The sequence below is a fragment of the Corapipo altera genome, unplaced genomic scaffold (assembly GCF_003945725.1).
Source record: "Corapipo altera isolate COAL_440 unplaced genomic scaffold, ASM394572v1 0, whole genome shotgun sequence".
Classification (NCBI taxonomy): Eukaryota; Metazoa; Chordata; class Aves; order Passeriformes; family Pipridae; genus Corapipo; species Corapipo altera.
This window is the reverse complement of record NW_020884872.1, coordinates 19,691,832-19,713,065: the sequence shown is the minus strand read 5'-3', so window position 1 is coordinate 19,713,065 and position 21,234 is coordinate 19,691,832. Positions and strand designations below refer to the sequence as shown.

Here is a 21,234-nt window from a genome sequence, read left to right as displayed (position 1 = left end):
TGGCATCTCCAGCACACTGGGGAAGAGATCCTCTCCCCTGTTTCTGGTCCAGGCTCTGAGAGGAGGTGTGTAAGTTCTACTTTTTAACTCACCAGTCATGCTGAAGAGAGGCTCAATCACTTTTCTTCTGCTCTGTACTCTTCTTCTCTGTGCCGCTCTCCCCTCCCCCATTATTTCTAAATAAACTGTACCTTATTTCCATGAAATTTCTTCTCTCAGATCTGTCAGTGTGGCCCTCCAGAGAAGCAGGAGGGAGGGAGGACGGTCTTTTTGAACAGACAGCCCCAAGCTGCCTGGATAAATACTGTTTTTAGTTTCAGTTGCTATTTCAGTGAGACCACCTCTCATGAAAGCATTTGCACACTGGGAAGTGTACCCCTCGAGCACTTTTCTGAATAGACTGTTTCATAGAAAGAGAAATCAAAAGCAAATTGTTTTTCTTTGATAACTCTTAAGTTGTGCAGTTCATTATAATGACTACATGAAGTATATTAGCAAATGATCATGAAATGTCATTGCTGCAGTGCCACGTCCTTGAGTTGTATTAATTGGTAGATGAAAAATGATCCCTCCAATAAGAAGCACCAAAAGCTTTAACTGTGATTTTTTTTATTTTACTTTTTAATAGTCCAGTCTGGTGGTAGCCGACTTTAATGAACTAATACATCCAGGCATCTTCAACCAGCTTACCTAATTTGGGTGAAAAAGCAGTAGTTTGTTTGTGTCTTTTGTAAATTTGAATTCAAAGATGTTACTTTTTATTTCATTTCATAGAAACCTACACTGTTTGTCAAGTGATTTCTTTTAGCCTTCTAAAAACCTTTTCCTCAGCTATGCTTAATATTTCTGCATTCTCTTTAAGAATGTTTCTTCTTTCTGTTCAGTACAGTTTGTTGCATACTTGTTGTCTCCTTTCAAAAATTAAATTCCAACTGGACTTTTAAAAACACTAGCACAATCAGAAGTGTGTCAGTGCGGTTTGAACTTGTACTGACAAAATATGTGTTGGTTGGATATTGGTAGCAACATTCCAGTACTTATACAATAGCACAGTCAAGTATTTTCCTGTTAAACTTCATCTTCTGTAGGCAGGATTCAAGGCAACTAACCTAATACCTAGTGAAATTCAGTAATTTGTATGCTTTATTCCGCTAAACTAATCTGAAAATCTGATTTAAGCATGAAGTAATCTGTTCGATATCATAAATACATGGCCCAGCCAAACCTTAATCTCCCTGTGTCAATTTTTAAACATAAAACAGTTTCTTTGGGTCATAAAAGGAACTGAGACATGCTTTTGAACTGTCTTTAAAGTTTTCATCGTGCCACTTCACCTGTGAATTGGAGAAAAATGCTGATTCCTCTCCATTGGTTTTTAGTAGGCTTTTGCAATTTTCCTTAATTTCAGTACCGAGTTTTATCTGTAAAATGCCAGTGGACTCTAAAGGTTTCATGAGTTTCTTTAAGCTAATTTAAGAGCTCGTTGTTATTGAATGAATCAGGCTGCCAGGAAGGCTGGATATTCTACAGAGCGTACTCGTGTTGTCCGCCAAAGCCACAGTGGCACATACTTGCAGGAACAGCCAAAGTAGACACAGTGGAGAAATTTTGTGAGCGTTTGGCTGAGTTCCCCAGCTTCTTGTTCTTTCCATGTCTTTCTTCCTCTTTCTTTAGCCTTCCCCTCTTTGGATATAAATCATAATCCATGCTGAAGTGGGTCAGTAGATGCCAGAAATTACCAAGTTCTTACACCCCTCATTATGTGTCTTCAGTCCCACAGCCACATCCTCTGGGTGTTGTATGTTGGAGAAGTTCCCTGTTACCTGAAGTGTCAGAGAACTGGATCCAATTATAAGCCTGAAGAAAAGAGTTAAACAGGGCTGATTTATGTGATCTTAGCCACCATTCTCCTTCAAATCATAACTGTGGAATTTTTTCATTATTTTATCCCCACGGGTCTTCCCATTCCACAGGTAACAAAGGCCTCAGCTCTAGAGTGGTCTGGTGTGTCACCCAGAAGTGTAGGCATTTAAATGTAGGGGGATATTTTTTGTTTGGTTGGTTGATTTTTTTCTCCTTGGAAAATTCAAACAAAGTAAGTTTGAAGAACTTGTTTAGGCTAGAAAGACCAGAGCTTGTAGATTAGGAAGTGCCAACTGTATGATACTCATAATTTGTCCCTTTTATGAGCATGAGTTAGTATCTTTGAATTGATTCAGGGCATTTCCCTCCCCAAGACACTTGTCTTATTCAAAATCTGAGTAATAGTCTAATTGTACTTGTAAATCACTCATCTCACAAAAAGTGATTTTTACTCCTTCTCATATTTAATAGATATCCTCAAACTCTTGAGATCAGCAGTATAATTTAGTTAGTGCTGGATTTAGATAACAGTCTTGAAAGTGAGGTTCTAGACACTAATGAAATCTTTAAGGTTCCCCAGATATTTTCAGTGACAGAAGGGTTGCCTCATTGTCTGGGGGGAGCTATATAGATCTGTAATGATTCAGACATGTTATTAAATTTAATTAAATTCTGTCTAATTAAATTTTGGAAATAAATGCTTTTTTACCCCCATGATGTATTTTGTGTAGTAAACTACTGACTGTACTGATCTCCACTCTCATGCTCTGTCTACATTATCTTGATAGGCGAGGCATCGTTATAGCTACCTTGTATGACCTTTTCAGGGCAAGTGTGCTGTTTCAAAGCAGTGTTTGCTTAAGATCATCAGGTTAAACCTTTGTCACCCCATCTGTACCCCTCCTGCTTAACCAGGAGCTGTTATGTTCATCTCTATTCAAAATTTTTAAATACTGAAATAAGCAGCAAGTTGGTCTGCCTACCTAGGAAACCAGTCATTTGATACCACCTACTCCAGTGTGGAATGCTAGCTCCTCAGCACTTGTTATGCAAGGATGGGAATGGGCAAAATGCCTGGAATGTTGATGGCTCAAAATTAACTGTTTTTTCCCCAGGAGTATGTTAAATTGCTGTATCAGTAGGGACCTCAGTATCTGGCCTTAGGCCAGATAAAAGCATTCTTTTACAGTGACTGTTCTTAAAAAGTAGTATCTTAAAAATACTCAGTAGGAAGGAAAATGTGTTTGAAAAACAGAGGCTTCATGATGGATCCTAAATATTTTTTCCCACCTTAAATTGCAATCTGTGTGAAGTCATTGATTTATTTAAGTGGATATTTAATGTAGGTTAATATATGCACGAAGTTTGAAAATGGAAACCAGCTACTGTTTTGTAACATACCAGCAGTGAGAATGGCTGGTGTAGTATGGGCATAAAATCTGGCCTAGATGAGCATAGTGAAATGACTTATTTATGCATTTGTTGTGATTGGGAAGAAAAGCCTGTGTTCGAGAAGACAGATTGTAACTATGGAGCACGCATAGGAGGATATTTTATTAAGGTTTAGCAGAACTGAGCATGACTCCTCAGATATTTTTCTTAGTTTTGAGTGAGCGAGACCATAAAAGTCTTAAGGATGTTTTCTAGCCAAGGAGATAAATTCTGAAAAGTTTACCTCTAGTAGCTTTTTGGAACAACTTACCGTACAGAGAGAGTGCTCAGTGGAAAGCAAGCAACAAAATTGCCTCAAAACTTCAGTTCATTTGCAGGCTACGGAAAACTGGCTTTTTGGTGCTTCAAGATTCCTGCATTATGAAGTGTTTTGTGACTGCTTTTTCTTTGTTTAAAGGGAGAACTCTAGAAACAAGCAGAGCTAGCTGAAATGCTAAGTGTCGAGGGAATCAAAGTAAACACCTAATCAGATTTTGGAACTCTTCAGTGATACAAACTGAAGTCCACAGCAGTACTTTTCCCCCTTTAATAGCAGTATAATTAAGTTATTGTATGCCGACTTCCTACTTTCAAAGCATCACCATAACAGAAATTGAGGGGAAAAAACAAACTTTAGGCTGGAATGTCATACACAAAGGGAGTTACATGCTCTCAGCAAGCTCAAGAGTCTAAATTAAAACCTCTTGTATTCAGTGAGGGTGGTATTTTACTCTACAGATGAGTGGTTTCACTGGTTCAGTAGTGCTGAAAGGGGTGATCCCACCTTCCCCTCTTCCCTGATCATACTTCTCTCTTCCTTGTTGCTTTCATTCGTGTTCATTTGCCCCTATGGTCAGCTTCTTAACCAGCTCACCCCGCAATGTAAAAATAGCTAGCAAAACAATTGTGAGTGTTAAAATGGAGAGGGTCAGTCCTTCAGCTGTCTTGTAAAACAACCAAGAGACTTCACCAGGTGAACTCACATTCTTTTGTCCACAAGCTGTGTAAAAGCTTATGAACATGGTCACTCAAATAGTCAGGGCTCGTCTGATTCATACTTGCTTGCCAAGCTGTGATAACTTAATTGTACCTGAATTCTGTGATTCTGCTGAAAGGACCTTGAGTCCTTTCATTTGGCGCTGAACGCTTGAAAATCAAGCTGTATATGCCTTCAGGAGTGTTTGCTGAATCTTTAACAGCATAGTGGCCCAGGCAGGGGAGAAGAGGCCTCCTGACTCTGCTTGTTCTTCCTGGCCCTGACATTTGGTCAATGGGGCGAGGTGTTCTTCAGGAAGCTGCATCTGGAATTCATGCACAATAACTGAAGCATGAAATATGTAGACTCCATGTATTGATTCACAATGGTGCTTTCAGTAGATATTGGCAGGAAGTTGGTTATTAATGCAAGGAGAAGGAAATGGTATTGAAGGGCTTGATAAAATACTCTACTTTAGACTAAGATATAACATAAAACACAATTTCTTTACTTACTGTAAGTGAAATCTAAGGGGGGGATCACAGTAAAATTCATATTACTACATGAATGCAGTCATTTGCAAAATGACTTATATTGATACTTTATTTCCCTTCCCCAGATAATAAGATGGCCAGATACTTTCCACATGTCAGTTTGAAATAAACATTGCATGAGCTTTTATTTTCAGATGGGGGAAACCTTGCCTTTGTCTTGTTTATGCCTTTCCTTTTATTGCGAATCACATTTTAGCACACTGTGGATCTTCTGTTTGCATGTTATGTACTTTTACCTTGCTTTGTTTATTATTAACTTTTCTTTCTTACCAAGTAATTTTGAAAAAAGATTACTTAAACTAACCAAAAAGAATGAACCATATCCCACTTTTATGGCTGGCTTAAATGTGCCTTTATTTATTTAGCTAGTTAACTGAAGGGTAGTAATCTTTTATAGTGCACTGAATTTTATTTGAATGCTACCATTTCAAAGTGAAGATGAAACTTAGATGTAAACTGCATAAATATTGTACAGTTCTTGAGTTTCAAATGTCCAAAAATCAGAAAGCTAGATTTTCTCTTATTTGCTTTTTACTTTAACTGTAACATTCTGAAGTGTCTAAATTGTCATTGTAAGACAAACATAAATACCTAAGTGTTCTCCCTCTTATGCTTATATACCTTTCAGTTCTACCAAAAGAAACATTTGTGAAATGTCTAGCTTTACCCTTTTTTGTAATATTGATAGAAGTTCTACATTTGTTTTTAAAAGAACATTTTCTTAAAATGTCGACTGTGGAAGTATTCTTACGACTGTTGTTTCATGTAATAGTTCAGCATCTTGATTTATAGGAAATTACTTTTGACTATAAAGAATACTACAGGAAAAACATTATGTTAGCTTATTTAATTGCTTGATTTTATGATGGATTCATATAAAGCCACCTGTATTTTGTAACCAGTAAATCTTTTTTCCAGACCTATATTTCTGTTTTACTGACAGTTTACTTATTCTTAAAGTTTTGTTGTTAGTTAGGGCAACCTAATTTTTTCAGCCATGTCTCACTCTACTAGGTGAGACATGAATGTGTGGACCTGTTACCACTAGTTATGCGTCTCACCTTCAGCCCCTTCAACTTCTTCCTGCGCTTTTGAAATCCCAGTTTGAGATCTTATCATAGAAGAATGAAAGGAGATTCAACTTCATCAGCTCTATAGGCAACAAACTTGAGCTGTAAAATACTGATTTATTACAAAATGAGAAAGCTCTGAAATCAGATAACGTCCATGTGATAGATAAATGCACTGTAGTTCTTATACAGCTACAGACTTAGGAACGCTTGCAGTTGTTTTACAAATGCACAAAACAACAAAAAAAACCCTCAAACCAACCAAACAAAACCCCCCAAAAATCCACCCCAAAACCCAGAAACAAATAATCCTTCCAAACTCGTCTAGATTTTCTTGTTCTGAAATTTAGAAGAAAATAGCCACAGGAGTCAACAGGCTTCACCTTTTGATAATTTTCTTCTTACTTGTCTTTGTCTGTTCTTAATTTTGAAATATATTTATCCTCTTTTAAAGAGTTTCAAATATACAACAGCAGCTGGCCTTGCTAGATAATGAATCTTGGCCAGGAATGGCTGAAGCGGACAGGGACCGTCTTCAGCTCATCAAAGAGAAGGAGGCTCTTCTTCAGGAGCTGCAACTCATCAGTCAGCAGAGACGATCCCCAGAAGACATCGCACGATTGGAAGATGAAAAAAGACGCTTGGAGGATGAAATTCAACGGGCTCGAGCAACGTCTGCTCATGGGGCCACTGAAAGGTTTGGGAACTTAAATAATTTTCTTATCTGTTGTAAGATCCATATTGGTAGTTTCAAAAGGAAGAGTAGGGAATTTCCTTAAGTTTACGGGGAAAAAACCAGTTACTAGAGTAGTTTGGTTTCAGAAGAGTCTGCTCCTGACTGCCACTATTTAGTTCTGTCTTGAAGTTTTCTGAAGTGGAGTTGCAGTGAGGTTGACTAGTTAGTTTTCCTTTCATCTGTGTAAAGAGTCTGAACAGGAAGGCAAGATCAGAATAGAGTCTGAAAAGATGCTTGGAAAAAGTGATGCTGTCTGATAATAGAGACCTGAATAACAGTTCTTCTGTAGTGAAAGATTTTTTCTGTTATTTGCAGTAGAGTACCATTCATCTCCAAAAACAACAGAACAAAGATCCTTTGCTATATATGTAGTTTCTGCCTTATAACAGGAAGGTTAAATGATGACCTTTTTGCTGCCTTTTATATACATTTCCTTTTCATTTGCAATCTTAGCAGTGAGAGCACATCCCAACTCAGACATTCAGAGAACATAGTAAACAGAGTCATTCTTAAAACTTAAATATCAAGTTATATGTAAAATAAACAATCCAAAAACATATTAATGGAAACACTGTGTTTATTTTGAAGTTGCCCAGTTTTTCCTGTAGCCAAAGAAACGGACAAAACCTCTTAACCTCTTTTTACTGTAGACTGCTTCTAGTGAAAGCAAGAAACTACTTGTTCTTACTTCTCTTGAACAGTGGTAAAACCTCATGTTTGACCCTTCAGGAAAACCTACATGAACCAGGTTTAATGTGATCTGTGCAAAGGTTAATATTTACACAATTAAGACACTTTAAAAATATTGGAAAGTACCTTCCATATACAGATTCTGACAACTTCAGTTCTTTTGAACAGGCTTATTTCAGACAGTAAATTCAGGCAATAAATAGAAAATTCACAGCCAGCCTACAGGTCAGTGTAATATATTTTGCAATTTTTGCTGTATCGTTACATTGGCTTTTCAGCTTAAGCTGACAGAAAAGGGAGTTCATTTTACACTGCAGTGCAGTAAGTTTTATTTGTTGGTTTTGGGCTCTCACGTTAGGTAGTTCATACTATATTGGCAAGAAAGCCAAGCTATTTTTCCATGTAGTTCATGCTGTGGAAACCAGCGTTCCAGTGTGGTACTTGATATTTCAAATGCTAGCAAAAAGTTGAGTAGAAGTTAGAATAATATTGATGGACACTCTGTTTTTGTATAACTAATTGGAGGAAAGCTTAACTATTAGTAGCCCTAATTGATTTGTTGGGTTTTTTTTGTTTTAGACTGAGGAATAACCAAAAACCTTCCTAGTTTTGCTTTTCTATTACCACTTTCTTCTAATCGTGAAATACAGAAGATTTTCTTTTTTAAATTATTACCAGTTCTGTTCTATTACTGAGTATTTAAGACACAGAATTATGGACAGATGAAAACAAACTTAAAATCAGTATGACAGAGGTGGGAAGGGTTTTTTTTTTTGTGTTTGTGTGTTTGTTTTGTTTTGTTTTTTAATTGTTGTAGTGTTGTTTTTTGTAAAATTGGCTGATAGCCTTAGTTAGAGGCATTTCTTGCCCTTTTAGCGCAGGTACCTACCTTGCAGCACTGATCATTGTGGAGTGTAGGTTCCTAAGTTTGTTTTTTCAAGTAGATAGTGTGAATATCCCTGCTTTCCCCTGCAAGCTTTTGAGTCAATTAAGTTTCTTGCATGCATTCGTCTTTTTCTTTTGGTTCGTGCATGCAGTGTCTGTATCATGTAAGTTTGTGTAGCTGAGCTGCAGCCTTCCTTGGGCCACTGGGTCGACCTGGTCTGGGTTCCACAGCAGCAGGAGAAAAGCGTCAGCATTGCACCGTGGGGGTGTGCAGCCCCTGCCCTGCGGTTGCAATGGAGGGAGCCTTCCCAGAGGGCTGTGGTGGTGCTGGAGTGTAGCACTGCAGCCCCTTGCCAGCATAGGAACTGATGAAGTTGGAGGCCAAAGAGGTTGAGAGATTTATGTTTCTAGTGCTAACAGAGACATACTTTTTTTCATATCTTAACCATCCAAAGTTTATTGAAACTAATGCTGCTGTTTTATCCAGGAGAACCCATTTTTTGCTGATTTTTTTTTTTCCAATATTTTTTTAATCCTGCACTTTAACATGTTGAGTTCAACAGCCATCTTTGCAGCTGAAGAAGGTCTGAGTCACTCAGATAAGTTTGATCTGCTTTATCCAAGCTGTCTGTCAGAATCTAAATTTCTAACCAACTTTTAAATGCAGGGCTGGAGCAGTGGCTTCCTGGACACAAAAATCTACAGCACAAAGCAGAATACTACCCTGATTTTAGCTTGAAATTCAGTGACTAGGCTTGGGAAAACAAAACACCAAGAATATAATTCTTAATCCAGAAAAAGAATAAATCAATAGATAAAATCGTTCATTCGGAGTTCTAATAATCTCAAAACGCAGAATTTAGGGTATCTTACAGGTATGTGAGATTGACAGCATTAAAAGTACATTCTGTTTGTGTTGTGGAGTAGTACTGAATAATTCAACTGCTTGTTTTTAGAACGGACAAAAAAGTTGCAGCATGAGATTTTTGTCATAACGTAGTATTCAAAATGCTGTATCACCTGCCTAAATATGATGATATATAAATGCACCTAAAACACCTAGAATAAGAATGTAAGTTTGACTTTTATGGTTACATTAAAAAAAAACCTCCAAAAATTTTCTTTGTATCTTTGAAATTTTATACTAATTAGCTTGCATAATAGGGCTATTTGGAATATTTTTTTTTCCTGAGAAGCTGGAAAGTCTTAGTATTTTACTGGCAGAATCAGGTTGATGCAAGAGAAAAAAATATAGAGTCTCATGTTTTTACCTAGGACTTTGTATGACTTTGCTAATTGCTGTAATGTATTTTCAGCTTCATTGTGCCTCAATTACTTTTCTTGTCTGGGATTTTGGCTGGAGTTCTTGTGTTCTTACTGGAATTATCATCACTGCATATGAGCAGCATAAATTAAAATTTTTCATTTAAGTTTTTTTTTACATTCCAAACTGCAATGCAACGATATTTTTCCATAATTGGAAAGCTCCTAGCACTTCTTGAACACTACTTTGATGAAGAAAATAATAATATGTATCTGTTTAATTATAGGATACTGTTACAGGAAAAGAGAAATTGTTTGCTTATGCAACTAGAAGAAGCTACACGTTTAACTTCATATTTACACTCCCAGTTAAAAAGGTAAGTTATGTAAAACCAGCAGGTTTTGAAGTTTAACTGCAGCAGAGAAAAATATTAATAATGTATGAAGTTTACTTTTTCATTCTTCTGTGTATGTGTGCCAAGTAAATTAACTTTTTACTACATTTATACAGTTTGGTCTGTGGAATGTGGTGATTTGAATGGAGTTTTATAAACAGTTTTAGTGATGGCTATTTGGGCTACATTATTAAGCGCATCTGTGAATTTTGTATTTTATCTCGGAATTTTATATATTATCTCCTTTTCAGAAAATAAGTCCTTACAACCTGTTGTAATACTGTTACAGTTTTACTAATAAGAACATAACATTCTTTTAGGTTCTGTGAGTTTTTAATATTCTGATACCTTCTCTAAAGGAGGGGTTTTTGATCCCTGGTGAGATGACAAAATTTTGCCATTTAAATATGAGAATGTGCTAAGACCCACACAGAAGCCCAGAATGTTTTGCATATTCACACTCACAGCTGCCTCTTAGATGCAACTCTTGGGGATTCCTCAGCTCAACGCCACACCAACATCAAAAACTCAGTTCCTGCTGTGTCTCACTTCATCTCACTTTGTCACTTATATTTTTCTCTCCCTTAACTGTGAGTGGTAAGAGGAACTGGAATAGGATTCAGCCTAAACTCTTTTTTTATTTTGCACTGGAAAAACCTGTAAGAGTGAAGCTTACACAGCAGTTTGACTTTGCAAATCCCTTTGCACTTCTTCTCCGTGGATTGTTTATGACCAATCATTAATGTAAATTTAAGCTGGATCATGGTAATGTATCCTTCCTGGCTTTACATTGAGTCTGCTGATCCAAAGCCTGCTCTGGCCTCTTTTTTGCCAAATTACAGCTGCTTACATGTTGGAGGAAAGAGTAGGCTCGTCCTGTTGGACCGTTTGTCTTCAGGCGCTTGGCCTTGATTTGGTTGTCACATGTGCTGTTTCAGTCTTGATTGTGCTTGAGACCAGGGCAGGAGACACAAGCCTAGACATTAAAATGCCAAATCATCTCTCTGTGTCACCATACTGAATACATGTAAAATTGCTTGTGTGATCTGGATTGATGTTTTCATGTCTGCATTGGTGTTTCTGATTATATTTGAAAGCGCCTTTTTTGTTTTCTCTTTTTTTGCCTACTGTAGTCTGTCAGCTAGCACCCTCACAATGTCCTCTGGCAGCAGCAGGGGATCCCTGGCCTCCAGTCGAGGATCCTTGGCCTCCAGCAGAGGCTCCCTCAGCTCAGTCAGCTTTACAGACATCTATGGCCTTCCACAGTATGACAAATCAGACAGCGTTACAGACTACGGGCAACACTTGCGCTTTGACATAATTCCCTTTGAATCCCTCACAAAGGATGTGCCATATGTTGATCCCATTGGACACTCGAATTTCAATAAGCAGCGGAGGTCTCTGGACACCCCGCAGTCCCTGGCATCCCTGTCATCACGGTCCTCCTTGTCATCATTGTCCCCTCCAAGCTCGCCTCTGGACACCCCATTTCTCTCTGCGTCTCGAGACTCTCCGTTGGCTCAGATGTCAGAAGGTTTTGAGGAGATGGCAGGCATAGGAGCCCTGGAAGTGCTCAGGGCTCAGACCACAGCATTGGGTGACGATGATGCACAAGGAACGAGCTCTTCTCAGACATCCAGTTACCCTCTGGACAGTGAAGGGCTGCGAGAAATGGGACCACACCTGACTGCTGTCCAAACTGGTGGAGGTGAGTTTATGGACATTAGTATTTTATCACATTATCACAGAAAATGTCACACAGACCTAAGCATACCAGCACAGTAGAGATTGTCCCTCAGTTTTACTAATATTACTAAATACTACTATAGACCAAAATACTGCTTGTTTTACTACCATCAGTTAAAAATTACATAGCAGCCGTTAACTGTTAAAAAAGCCTGACCAAAAAACAGAAAAAAAACCCTGAGCCCAAACTTTAGGTTTAGAGCGAAGAAGTGAAAGAGTAGAGAAATGCCTGTGAATAGATCTCAAAACAGTGGTGCATTGGGTGGAAGAAAGGGAATGGAATATAGACTTTCTTTGGAGTGTAGCCTATCAAGGAATTGGTAAGAATTAGTAAAGTATTAGTAAGAAAAAGCATGGGTTACTTACTTCTGAGGCCCCTAGTTGTGCCCATGTTGCCATTATTCTGATAACGTAAAGCAGCACAAACACAGGGAAGATAGGAAAGAACCAACAACCACCCCCTGAAAAAAAACCCCAAACACAAAACATGAGGTGATTCTGCTGACAGTGCTTGCTGGCTGGCTGACTCCATGCTGAATTTGTACACACCCCAGACCAGGTTCTCTTGTCCAAGTTCTGTGAGAGGAGCAGAACCTATAGTGGCATGGCTGTTAGGAGTGCATGATGCACTCATGAGCAGAGTGCTTCATCAGCAAACCAACGTCTTTTGTTGGGGCTGTGTGAGAAGTATCTGCTTGGCTGTTTGTCTCCAAGTACTTGTGCTCTGTGATGGCAGAGAAGTGATGTGTGCAGTTACCACAACACAAATACTGTGGAGTTTTCGTTTCCTTCTTGACTGTGAAGTTTTATGGACTTGCTTTAGCTTGCATTGGCAGAAGCTTCTGAGGCACTGCAGTTGAGAAACATAAATTAGAGAGATCAAAAGAGGAAACAGAAAACATTCTAAAAAATGAAACAAAATTAAAAACCTGAGCATACAAGCACATGACAAATTTATTTTCCTGTTTTAACCAATCAAATTAAGAAGTGCTGTTAATATGAAAGAGTATTCCTTCATGATAACATTTTTGTGTTGGCTTAATTGTTTTTCTAATAAAATCAAACCAGTAGAGAAATGCTTTTTAATATTAAAGGTTTGATTCCCATCCCATTTCTATCTCTAGAATTCTGTGTTAGCAGTAGTGTAAAATGTTGTATTTGGGACTTAGGACATCAGGAATAATATGAAATATAACCAGAGAATGTATCATCTTATCCTACCGAAATCTTATTTGTCAAGTGATAATTCGAAGGAACATTGGCAGTATCTGCAGAAAAACTTTCAGGTTTTTATTTTTATAAAGAAAACATTGCTACCGTGCTAAAAAGCCTCTGTTGTTGAGTGTTTGAGTCTAGACTTACCTACTTTCCTTGGTGCAGCTAGCATTGCCAGAAGATACTGCTGCAGAATTTACTTCTACTAGTTGTAAACATTTCTAGTGCCCATATTGTAGCTTTCAGACCAAAATAAATAGAATTCCAGAGACCAGCATGTAAGCTTGTGCTTAAAGTAGTGCCATGAAGAGGCTTCCTGAGGCTTTCTTTAAACCTCAAATCAGACCACAGCATGTCTTCACCCATTGTGGTAAGTGAAAATATCCAAGTAGTTCATTTATAGCTCGTACGTGTTTCCTAGAAGTGAAGCCTGGTGTGAGGGCCTAGGGAGCAATATAGGATGAGGGTCAAGTTCCTGCTTTGATTTTCCCTTTCTTCTTTCTCTGTTACATTTCTTCACATTTCACATTTCTCTGAAAACCTCTGTTCTACCTGCTGTCAGTGCTGTGGTGTCCAGCTCCTAGTCTGGGGTTACAACTTTTCTCTATGTACAGCAGGCTGTTTTGTGTTGCTTTTTGAGGAAGAATGTATGGTTCAAAGGTAACCAAGCTACCTTTTCTGAGACTTTTTTTTTTTCCTTTTTAGTATTTGCATTTGAAAACGATTGATTTAGAAAACTTTGTTTAACCTTTCTGATTTTTGACTACTTTTTGCTTCACACTCTGTAGCTGGTGGTTTGTAATTGTAACACAGTTGTTTGCAAGTAGCAGTTGAAAGTTTTGAAATTATTTTGGTTTTGTACTCTTTTATTGGAAGAATTTGATGGAGCATCAAGTTCTTATATTACAGTTTGGGAACCCCCAGATGTTGGGGGGGTTTTGGGTGTCAATGAGGTCCTAGGCAGTGTGCCCTGCTGCTGCCACCCAGTGGTCTGGTAGCATAAAGCGACACTGTAAAACCAGTAAGTCTTCGTTCCAACAAATCTTTTGCCTCTTCCTTCACTGGTTTTCGGGGCTGGAAGGATTAACACTGAATTTACTGCATGTACTTTGCACTGACACAGCACTTGATAAAGTTCAAGGGGTTTTTCAGGAATTGCAGTTTTGATGTTTAGTTGCTGATCTGCTGTTTTATTGTTCCGCATCTGTCACAGGGACACATTGTGAAATATGCTATCATATGTGAGTGGAGGGAATATGCTTGAAAAGTTAAATCCATCATATTTATAAAGCTGGGAGTTGGAGGAAATGTGTTAATAAAATAGTGGGGTTTCATATCTTCACTATCTCTAATCTATACTAAAATAATCTTTCGTGTGCTAATTTCTTTTAATGCCTAAATAATCTCTTGTTTGCAAAATATCGTCATAGGTCTAAAAGGTGATTTATCACTGTATGCTTTTCATTTTGTCTTGTTTCTCATGCGGCAAAACAGAAAAATTCACTGTAAGTGAACCTGAAATTTCTTATTGTGCTGTTTTTGCCTGTAATTCCCAGTGTGTTTTTCTGTGTGAAGTGCTGGTTGTTTTGTTTTGGTTAATGGTTGGGTTTTTTTTAGTTGTTGGTGGTTGTTGGTTTTTTTTTTTGAGTTGCATGAGAGGAGATAGGAGATTTTGCTATGTTTTGTTTGATATTGTGCTGTATCTGTTAATTATTATGGCATACTTAATTTTTTGCGATGTCAACTAAACAATACATTCACAGCTGTAGTTAAATTCCTGGGAGAAGTGGTCTCTGATCTTCAGCTTTATTGTATCATAGTAATGCCTGACAGCATCCTGGTAGGTAAGGTCAGTTTGTATCTAATTTGTTTTTAGGAGAGTGTTTTACTGACATGCAGTATTTTCCTATGCTTGTGAAACATGCTTTAGATTTATTTATGTATTTTTTAGCTAATAGCTAATAAAAGTTTTGGCACCCAAAGTTTGCTTTTTCAACTAATCATATTGAGAATGTTCTTTTATTCAGGGTTGTCTACTGGGTTGACCCAGTAGGTCTGGAAAATCATACATTCTTCACTGATTTTGTTATTTAAATAAGAAAATTAAAGGTGATGATCTGTCTTAGAAACTTAATTTTTAAACAATCCAGCATTGCAAGGTCTGTAAGCTATGCTAAACTTTTTCTGTTTAAACCAAAATCTGATGTCTCTTTCATCTTGACCAATTTTTCCTGCTGATTTTTCCCCTTCTAGTCAAGGGCATATTTGATGCATCTCTCCCAGATTTGCTGGGATTATCCAGAGATTATTGAATGCTTCCATGGCCTGTAGGCAGTGAGCAAATCATTGTCAAGTTACAACATTGTTGTAACATGTCAGTTTTTCATTTTGTTGTATTGGTGCTTGAGACCAACTTTTTCTTCCAGACAAATTGGGAACATGAACTTCCAAAGGAGAGAGTACACAAGGTCCTTTGTCCAGCACCTCTATACAGAGCGTTCACATAGGGGGTGAGACAAGGGCTTATTTACAAAAAGAAGTCATCCTACTGTAACTTGTTGATATTAGTACAGAAATTATAGAAGCACTTTCATGAAAAATTTATGCACTTTTGTTCAACATCTTTCTAGTGACATAAAATTATTGGGAAACTTTGATATGTTTTTCTGTAGATGTCTCTAGAGTGCTAGTTTTGATTCTGCATAAGTACCAGTGACAGAACTGAGGCAGGCTCACCCAATCGAAAGTTTTTTAACAAAAAAAAGAAGAAAAAACCAACCAAACCAACCAGAAAAACCTCCCAGAAAAACACAAACAACCAAAACAACCCACAAACCCATAACTTTTGTACAAGTGCTATAGAGGAGAGTGTGGTTCAAATACAGTTTCCTTGCTTTCTGTGTCGTTGCTTGAACTTGGCTCTCATTTGTGGTGAGGATGCCATGAGCAGCACTGCACAATGTATGATGTACAGTAAGGGTAGGATGCTGTCCCTAGAGATGGGGTGGAATGGTGGTTCTTTCTCCAGGCACAGAGACAAGTGCAGAGTGGGCTGCTCCTAACCAGCAGATAAGTTTCTTGCATAGTTGATGATGACTAAATCCTTCATTGAATTTGGAGAGGTCCATAGGACTACTTACAAATCCAAAGAACGGAGAACTTGCTCTGCTGATATACAGGAATTTTAGCTCCAAACAAGACTGTGTGATTTTCGTAACACCTGTGGGTATTTCATGCTGTTAGTGGCCTGATAACGGAAATGTACCTTGGGCTAGCACAGAACTGCTGGGCTTTGGGTGCACCCTGTCTACCAGTCCCACAGTGACCTCAGCCAGAGCCTTCTGTTGATAACAGTGGCATGGTTGTTAATCTGTAAGACTTCTTTTGAGCTCCCGAGCCTGATGTCCTGTCCTGGTGGTGCTTGGGTGGGAGGTGAGATGTGTACCAAGCAGGAGGGTGGCTCACCACACCTCAGCTGGGTTCTGCAGGCAGAGCTCAGGTCGTGGGTTGGTGTTCAGCTGAAGGAAACTTACTGGTAGGTATCAGAAATAAATTTTGATGCCTTAAGATAATGTGTAACAGAGGTATTCAGGAAGTTGTTACTTTCAGTAAGACATGCTTCATCCTTAGTTGGGGGCAGTAAGCTGTGAATGTCAGCTGGTGCTTGTCTCCCACGCAATATGCTCTGTGCTACTGTCACTCTGCTGGAACTGTGAATGCTTCCATGCTGTCTTAAGTTTCTTAAGCATGAGTAGAAGCAAATAAAATGCTTTCACTGCCCAGTGAAGAAACTGCACTTCGCAAGTCTGTTTAATTGTTCTCGCTAGTACTCAGAAGAAAACAACCTTAAGTTAGGAGCTATCACTGAAGTGTTGAAACCTTTCCTATCCAGTTCTTGATCATGACTGCTTGTGCATGTACTTTAAAGGACTGGTAGCTGCTATACCTACTTACCTGTGCAAAACCTGATGTATAACATAATTTTTGTTGGTACATTTACAATGAGAAAATGTTGCTATTTATGGTGTTGCTGGTGATTCAGGGAAGGGTGGAAGAGGGGTTTGAATATTGCTTCCTCCTTCCCCCAGTCAAAGTTATTCACCAAGAATTTGAAAAAACAGTGGTCTGAATGAGTTGGAAAGCACTGGTTCTTTTTGATAATCCCTCTCAGACTGTAAATAAAGCTGCTATTATGTGATGGTATAAACAGTATGCTTTGAGATTTTGTATTAGGAAACAAATGAGAACAAAACCTCACATTGTTTTATCAGATAACTTTTAAAAAGAATTAGTCTCTGTGTTTGTTTTCAACCTATTGTATATTCAGTAGGTAAATCTGAAAAGTTTAGGATATCATGTGTACGTATGTTGAATTAATGTAAGTCTTCCTTTACGAAGGGATTATTCTATGAGAAAAACATTTAGTAACAATGCAGTTGGTTTATACTTAGTCCTGTCAGAGAGCAATTGCCCACAAACTTCCTTCCTTAATTCTCCCACAGAAAATCTCCGGTCAATTGTATTCTAGATTTTTAATTTAAAGTTAGATGAAAAATCAGTGAGCTGTTTGTGCTTTTTTTGCTGCTAGTTTTGATACAATACATGTTTCTTGTTTGATTTTAAGATACTGCCTTGAGCTGATGTTGTTTTCACTTTTTTCTCCATGACAGCTGTAACTCTGCGAGGAGACAGTGGTAGAAGATCGGAGAGGAGAGCCAGGCGAGTTTCAGCATGTCTCTCAGATCATTCACTGGCTAGTGACAGTGGCGTGTTTGAAGCTTTAAGCAAAAGGTCAGGTGTATAAATGCATAGTAAGCTGGAAATATTCCTTTTCTACCACATGGTCCAAAAGAGTTAGTTGTGAATTTCTGAATAGGCTTTCAACATTCCTAGTTCTTTGTAACATAGAAATACTAGATTAAAGGAGAGAAGCTTTTTACATGCAGTCCCATGGTCATCTTCACAACAAACTTTCACTTTATTGTCTCTGACATTTTAACACCATATCATTCTCCCTTGAAAAACAGTTTTCTCAGGTTATTAGTTGTAAATCAGTTATTTTATTTCAACCATCTATAACAAAATAAACTTATACAGAGTGTAACTTACAATTCTGAGTAGCATGTGATAAAAGTATAACTGAGAGGAAGAAATATACAAACTACTAAAAATCTAAAAATGTGTAGGTTGACCAAGTGATTGAAGGATGCATAAAGGCATGTTACTTAATACAATTGTTTTAACACACTAAACAGTAACTGGGAAGAAGATAAGGTTTGGAGGATGCTAAAGAGAAATGGAAGACAGAATAGATATTAAAATAACATAAATGTCTTGAAAAAGTAATTCTAAAACTTGAGTTTTTACAGCTGTGAATTACTACTGCTATGTGTTTTTAAATAGATGTCTCAGTTCCTTCTACATTACCAGTCCTTCCTATATTACCAAACAGTTGCTTGTATCCACAAATCACAAAATAAATGTTAGTTTTGTTATGTTTTAACAGCTTAGGTCACTATGTAATTTACAGTACTCTCTGTTCCTACAGGAATGAAGATCTGGAAGAGCCTGTTTATGGTGATGCTGCCAGTAATGAAGAACCACAAATACATGTTGGATTTCTGTGAGTAGTTACTCCTCTTTCTCGCCGTCAACTCTGCAGGAATTGCTAACTACTTTTCTTGGGTTTGTTAACTTTTTAATGAACTGAACTTCAGTGGGTATTTTTAAGATGTTTCTGAACTGACAGCTGAAGTTTAGTGTGTGTACAGATTAGTTAGTCACATGCCACTTTGTGTTGGGGATATGCCTTAACCACAGTTCATTCAGTTCATCCTTTCAATGCTGACTGCAGAAAGGGCCTTCACTACTTCTTTCAGTAGCATTTATTTTCATTGTCTCGGCCATTAGTATGAGTATGGGTATAGGGATATGTCTCTGTAAGCGAGATCTTTTTATGCCAGATAAAGGAGGATTACCTTAGAAAAGTCACAGGTAAAGAGACACAAATAGGAACACAGTTCCCAAATACAGCTTTGAAATCCTGTGCTTATGGCACACTGTTGTTGGTAGTGGGAATAACGTGCGAAAGGGTAGATTATTGCTGTGCAAGGCAGGATGTCATATCTTAGGCAGCCCTCCAGAGTTGTCTCTACCTCTTGGGAAATTAATTCCTGAGCTTGGGAGTTTTGTAAATCTCAAAACTGTTAGTGCCATTTCAAAATTCATGTAGATGTGAAAGAGTAGAATTTTTGAATTTATTTTCAATAACCCTTGAAAATAATGCAGACTGATTTGTCTGATGTAACCGATATGTTGTTACACATGGGCACACATGCACACACATATAAGCATGTGGTGTAACTGTTTAAGGAATGTAGTTTATAAAACCTGTTTGTTATCAAGAGGCATAGTGTAAGGCAACTTATTCTTTTGAAACTGAATAATGTTTAATTCTCTTAGTTCTGTTAACTGTGTTACTGGAGCTAATGTTATTAATACTGTTCTGTTACCAGAATGTGATATCTATAATTGCTTTTAATTGAAACTGATTTGTCTAAGAAATTCGTTTAACAACAAAATGTGCTTTTATATTCTTTAAATCTTCCTCTAGTCATCTCTATTTCTTAAGCAAAATATTGATGATTGGTGACTAACACAGGAAATTTATTTTCCAGGCATGACAGTGGAAGCGAATGTCTGTTAGTACATGTATTACAACTGAAGAACTTTACGAGTCTAGTTGTTAAAGAAAACTGCAAAATGTAAGCTTAAATTTCACCCAGAGTCTGATCATTGCTTGTTTTGTACCACAGTCATAAATACTGTAGATTTATTCGCTTTCATTCAAAATTAAGCTATTTCTGGAGAAGATAATGTCTCCAAGAGGTTTGCTGGACATTGTTGTCAAGGCAATCAGGCATCTAAATGACTCAGAAAGGCAGTTCTGTTCTCCATCCTTCTCAACCCTTCCTGGGCTGGATTTCAGAAATTGCTTTGCTGCAGGGTGAATCGATTGATTTTATCAAAAAATAAGTTTTTGTTACCAAAAAAGCAGAAAAAACTTTTGGCCAGTTTACTGAACTCCTCCATGCAACTGTGCATTCATTGGATCAGGCGCTGGGCCAGCTGGGGAGAAGTTCACCTGCAGCAGCCAGTGAGCAGAGGAGCTGGATCTCTTAATTTTTACAGCACGTGAATCTGTTTAACTAACTGATGCTCCACACTCCAATGCTGCAGTTCCACCATAATGAGCTCTTCCAATAGTCTTCTAACCATTTATTTGCCTGCCAGTGTCAGCCCTTCTCTGATGGTGGCATAAGAGTTCATGCAGCTGTGCAGTGGAGTTGAGTGAGCCTCTCAGCTGGAGTGGATTTTTTAATCCTTGAGATTTTGTGGGAGTTTTTTGGCAGGTTTAACCCAGATTAAGTTTTCTAATCTGGTTCACAACACAGTTCCATGAAACTGTTTGCTGGCATGGGGGAAGGAATAGGATGTTGCAGGGGCTGGACAAGCAGTCAGGACTGGGATAACATGGAAACAATTCTCTAAGTGGCTCTGCTGCCTTCTGTCAGATGAAAATGATTGTTGATTTTTGGTTTTGGCTTGGAGTCTCAAATGGGATGGTATGAGATATTTAAATTAGCTTTTTAAGACTGCAGATGGATGCAATGACTGCAGATTTCTTTGCTTGCTGAATTTTTTAAGGAGGAAACAAAAGGTTAGTTTGTGGAAGGAAGAAATGGATCAGTGACACTTATGGGGTAATTCCATTGCCTAAATATAGGCATGTGTTTCCATATGAAATATCATAGCATAGCACCTGGCCTCCAGCTGCTGCTGCTCAGAGGAAAGCTGTATGTAGCTCTCCCATAGCTCCTATGTCATAATTGCTAACTCCTTGTAGATGCCTTGGATAGCTCAGGGCAGCTCAAGTGCCACTTGGTGCCTCTGTTAAGCAGCAAGTTGGAAAAAAAAATAGTTTTAGTTGGAAAATATAGCATTTCTGGATTAGCTTTGCAGATCTTGTGCGTTAAGAATGCAAAGTAAATTTCTGTGATGATGAGATCCCAGAGCAGATTCTTAATGTAGGTGTTACACTAACATAGCTTAATTTTGAGAAATGCAAAATACATTTCTTTGTCTGAATTGTGCTGTTTGTCTGTTTTGATGTTCTCAGTCATGTGAGAGTTTATTTGCCACCGCTTGAGTCAGGCACACCAACCACTTACTGCTCTAGAGCTTTGGAATTCCAAACTCCGTTAATATTTAATGAAGTGTTCCGAATCCCTGTGCATTCAAGTGTTTTGAAATTAAAATCACTGCAGCTGTATATCTGTTCAGTTGATCATCAACAACAAGAAGAACTATTGGTAAGTGGTTCTGTTTCTTAAAAACCATTGATACGGGA

General features: G+C 38.0%; 1 protein-coding gene across 4 annotated transcripts in view; it reads left to right on the top strand.

Moving 5' to 3' along the window:
• The window catches only part of WWC3 (WWC family member 3), a 96,948-nt gene that overhangs the window by 62,122 nt on the left and 13,592 nt on the right, over positions 1-21,234 (top strand). For 3 of the 4 annotated variants that reach the window (XM_027639134.1, XM_027639127.1, XM_027639108.1), the window contains 7 exons: positions 6,349-6,591; positions 9,756-9,845; positions 10,997-11,571; positions 17,495-17,615; positions 18,373-18,447; positions 19,502-19,588; positions 21,004-21,196. In XM_027639134.1, the coding sequence (XP_027494935.1) occupies positions 6,349-6,591; positions 9,756-9,845; positions 10,997-11,571; positions 17,495-17,615; positions 18,373-18,447; positions 19,502-19,588; positions 21,004-21,196 (1,384 nt within the window). The remainder of the gene's footprint in view (positions 1-6,348; positions 6,592-9,755; positions 9,846-10,996; positions 11,572-17,494; positions 17,616-18,372; positions 18,448-19,501; positions 19,589-21,003; positions 21,197-21,234) is intronic. The other variant, XM_027639117.1, reaches the window with a different exon arrangement.